This window comes from Meles meles, chromosome 6 (genome assembly GCF_922984935.1).
Source record: "Meles meles chromosome 6, mMelMel3.1 paternal haplotype, whole genome shotgun sequence".
In the NCBI taxonomy this organism is placed as follows: Eukaryota; Metazoa; Chordata; class Mammalia; order Carnivora; family Mustelidae; genus Meles; species Meles meles.
In genome coordinates, this window is record NC_060071.1 from 152,343,512 (window position 1) to 152,347,934 (window position 4,423).

The following is a 4,423-nucleotide window of genomic DNA, read 5'->3' on the forward strand; positions in this document are numbered from 1 at the left end:
TCAAAGTTAACAAAAGCAAAAATGAATTTTGGGGCTTCATGAAGATCAAAAGCTTCCACTCAGCAAAGGAAACAGTCAACAAAACAAAGAGTCAACCCATGAGATCAGAGAAGACATTCATAAATGAAATTACAGACAAAGTGCTAATATCCAAGATCTATAGAGAATTCCTCAAACTCAACTGACACAAAACAGATAATCCTGTCAGAAATGGGCAGAAGACATGACCAGACACTTCTCCAATGAAGACATACAAATGGGTATCAGACACATGAAAAAATGTTCATCATCACTAGCCACCAGGGAGATTCAAATCAAAACCACATTGAGATACCACTTAACACCAGTTAGAATGACTAAAATTCACAAGAGAGTAGACAACGTGTATTCTAGAGGATGTGGAGAAAGGGGAACCCTCTTACTCTGTTGGCGAGAATGCAAGTTGGCGCAAACACTTTAGAATAGAGTGTGGAAATTCCTTACGATATTAAAAATGGAGCTATTCTCTGACTCTGCAATTGCTCTATTGGGTATTTACCCCAAGGATACTGATGTAATGAATGAAGGGCAATCTGTACCCAATGTTCATAGCAGCAATGACCACAGTCACCAATCTATGGAAGGAGCCAGGATTCCCTTCAATGGACCAATGGATAATGAAGATGTGGTCCATACACACTATGGAGTATTATGCCTCCATCAGAAAGGATGAATACCCAACTTTTGTGCCATCATGGTGGGGACTGGTAAAGATTACGCTGAGTGAAATAAGTCCAGCAGAGAGAGTCAATTATCATATGGTTTTGCTTATTTGTGGAGCATAAGGAATAACATGGAGGACGTGGGGAACTGGAGAGTAGAAGGGAGTTGGGGAAAATCGGAGGGGGAGATGAACCATGAGAGACTGTGGAGTCTGAGAAAGAAACTGAGGGTTTTCAAAGGGAGGGGGCTGGGAAGTTAGTTGAGCTGGTGGTCGGTATTAAGGAGGGCATGTATTGCATGGATCACTTGGTGTGGTGCATAAATAATGAATCTTGGAACACTGAAAAGAATTAAAATTAAAAACATTGAAAAAAATTAAAAATATATAAAATATATACAGAGTAGAAAATAAAAAAGAGGGCGTGTAAAGAGTGTGTGTAACTTTCATTTTGGACAAAATAGAGTGCTTCAGTTGTTCCTGGGTGAATTTTGATCTGTATGTTAGAGGACACTAAATATCAAAATCACTAGAAAATTAAAAGATGGATATATAAGAAAGTAAAACTGAGTAGATTGAACAACTTGTTAAAATAAAGCATATACCTCTTAAAAATACAGGTTTTCAAAAATACAAGTTAAAAATGGCCTATGAAAAATGAGCTGGTATAATAGACATCTTGTCAAACACAGCCAATTTTTGTAGAGTCCACATATATAGCCTTACATCTCAGGTTGATTCATGGATGTTCAAAATAGTTTTATAGATACACAGCTAAATTCAAGGGACCTGCTTAAACTGGTTCTCCTACACCTCCGCCAGCTTGCCTCGATCTCCCTGTTCCTGATAGATTTTTGGTATATGCTAGAAGACACTATATTTGAAAAAGTTAAGGAAATCAGAACTTATTTTATATATAAATTGAATAGAGGGAAAAATGGGATTATGTGGGGCATAAATCTACAAAATGAAGATTTGAAATTTAGAAACTAAAGTTAGGAAATAAGACTGCTTGAAATGGGAACAGGGTAAAAGAGAAAAAGCAAGGAAAAGAGAAAAGAATATAAAGAGACGTGAATTCTAGAAAGACGTGTATTCTATAAAGAGAAAAGAAATATAAAATTTTATGCAGAATATAAGCAAGTCGTAAGGAGCACTTGAAGCTCCGTATGTAATTTTCCCCTGGTGCTGGAGTTTCACGTTCCTGTGGGAAATAACTGTATCCTTCACCTGTTCTTCTAGTCTGTCTTTTGGGGGAGGGGCCTGCTGCTTGGCTTCTCAGGCATCTTTGCCCAGGTGGAGTTGCCCCACCTTTGTCAAGGTTGTTGGCTTAATGTGAGCCACCCCTGTGTCTGGTTCTTTTTCCCTGATGGGTTTCTGCTTCTCCTCAGAGGGTCAGAGCAAACATGGCCCTGAGGGAATCTCCAGCCCAGAGCCGCAATGTGGTGGCCCGGACTCCCCCACCACCTCAGGAAATCCTCCAGGTCAATCCATCTAAAAAGAAATTAAAAAAATATGTAAAATGATAAATTGTAAAATAAATAAATAAATAAATAAACTTATATTCAGTTAGCCACAACACAGTACATCACTAGTTTTTAATATTCTGTTCAACAATTCAGTATTTGCGTGTAACACCCAGTGCTCACCAATCATGTGTCCTTATTGCCCATCACCGAGTTCCCCATCCTGCCCCTCCTACCCTTTCAAAACCCTGTTTGTCCCAAAGAGAAACATATTGATTTCTGATAACATTTATTTCTGGTTTTCTCTTTTCCTTTTGTTAAAACTAGGCAGAGGATTCTCAATTTTATTGCTTTTTTTTCCCCCGAAAAATAGACCTTGCTTTTTTGTTCTGTTCTGGGTTTGTTTTTTGTTTTGTTTTGTTTTTATATCATTTATTACTGCTCTCATCTTTATGATTTCCTTCCTTCTCCTGTATTTAGGCTTTAGTCATCGTAACTTCTCTAGCTCCTTCAGGTGTAACATTACAGTGTTTCTTTCAGATTTTTCTTGCGTCTTGGGTATTCATGTATGATGTGTATTTTAGTCTTAAGACAACTTTTGCTTCAAAGAAATTAGTGCAAAGTGAAATAGGTTTCATATTCATGTGTGTGTGTGTGTGTGTGTGTGTGTGTGTGTGTTTATTCATGTGTGTTTGTAAAGTCCAGACTACACATCACACTTGGAGGGGGTTCCACTGCTTTCCCATGTTGTCACTAACATTGATGCTGTGAGCATTGTTTAAGACAGTGATGCCCCAACCAAGACCCTTTCTTTTTTGCTTTGAATTCTTGATGACTCTGTGGCCTCATGTCCAGCGTGCACATTATGCTGCTTGTAGCGAGTTTGCACTTTGAGCAGGGTGGACCTGTGATGCACAGTGAGAGCAACTGGGAGTCCTGTAAAGGCTCACTTGATGAGCACCAGGATATTTGTGTTTCTTTGGTATTTAGGGACAGCAATAAACAACGTGAGTGGCTCTGTATTTTGTGCATTTTAGTATAATTGTTTTCCCATTAGAGCAAATTTTCAAAGTCAGAGAGTGAAGAGGTAAGCACAGAATCATGTGTGTAGAGAAGGTCCCTGAGGGAAAGTATTCTCTGGAGAGGAATCGCTAGATCCTGATGGGAAACCTGCCCATGACCTTCATCTGCATCTGCTCCTGGGGCTTAAAGACAGAATTGGTGAGTGGTGTGCACTCCCTGGTGGTCCAGATCCCTCCTACAGTGAGGTTTGTGTCTGGGCTCACACTGATGTCCCTTCACTGTGTCCTTCACACAGTAATATACGGCCGTGTCCTCGCCTCTCAGGCTGTTCATCTGCAGATACAGCGTGTTCTTGCCGTTGTCTCTGGAGATGGTGAATCGGCCCTTCACAGAGTCTGCGTAGTATGTGCTTCCACCACTGCTAATATATGCGACCCACTGCAGCCCCTTCCCTGCAGCCTGGCGGACCCAGCTCATGGCATAGCTACTGAAGGTTAATCCAGAGGCCGCACAGGAGAGTCTCAGGGACCCTCCAGGCTTCACCAGGTCTCCCCCAGACTCCACCAGCTGCACCTCACCCTGGACACCTGAAGACACAAGACATCCTGGTCAGGAAATGGTCACACATCCACGGTTTCTTTCACTCATAACCAGTCACGTCCTCAACGTCTCCTGTTCACCATGAATTACCTTTTAAAAGAGCAACAAGGAAAACCCAGCCAAGCACAAACTCCATTGTGAGTTGTCTGTGTCCTGTCCTGAGTACTGATTGGAACACCTGGGAATCCTGGTGCTGGGGCTCCTCTCCCAGCTGCAGAGTCAGTTTTGTGCTGTTTTTAACCAGCAGATGGAGGGCTCTATTTGCATGTTCTCTGAATATATGTTCAGCTTGGAATCTATGTGACCATAGAGGGCAATGGCCAGAAGAGATATGACTGCCTTTGTTTTGTGGGCATTGAACACTTAAGAATAGAATATGGTTTTCATTATATAACTTCCCAGAGTATATAGTTGGATATGTGCTTTCTTTTTACATATTCACATAACCGTTGTGGGATCGATTTCATGTTAGCCATAATGTAATATAAATCTACAACCAGAAATTTAGAAGGTTTTGTGAAGTGTTCAAGAGCACCCACAAGGTGAGAGTGAGCCCCAGTATGTGGACCTGTGCTCATCCCCACAGGACACACTGTCTCCTGACCTCCTGGAGGACAGAGTGAGCATGCTGGTG

The 4,423-nt window shown here is 41.2% G+C and overlaps 1 gene segment (V, D, J or C); it reads right to left on the reverse strand.

The window, feature by feature from the left end:
- Positions 1-418: 418 nt before the first annotated feature.
- LOC123943702 lies at positions 419-3,997 on the reverse strand. The segment is given in 4 exon segments: positions 419-423; positions 539-614; positions 3,469-3,776; positions 3,880-3,997. Coding segments are annotated over 4 exon segments (435 nt in total).
- Positions 3,998-4,423: the final 426 nt, after the last annotated feature.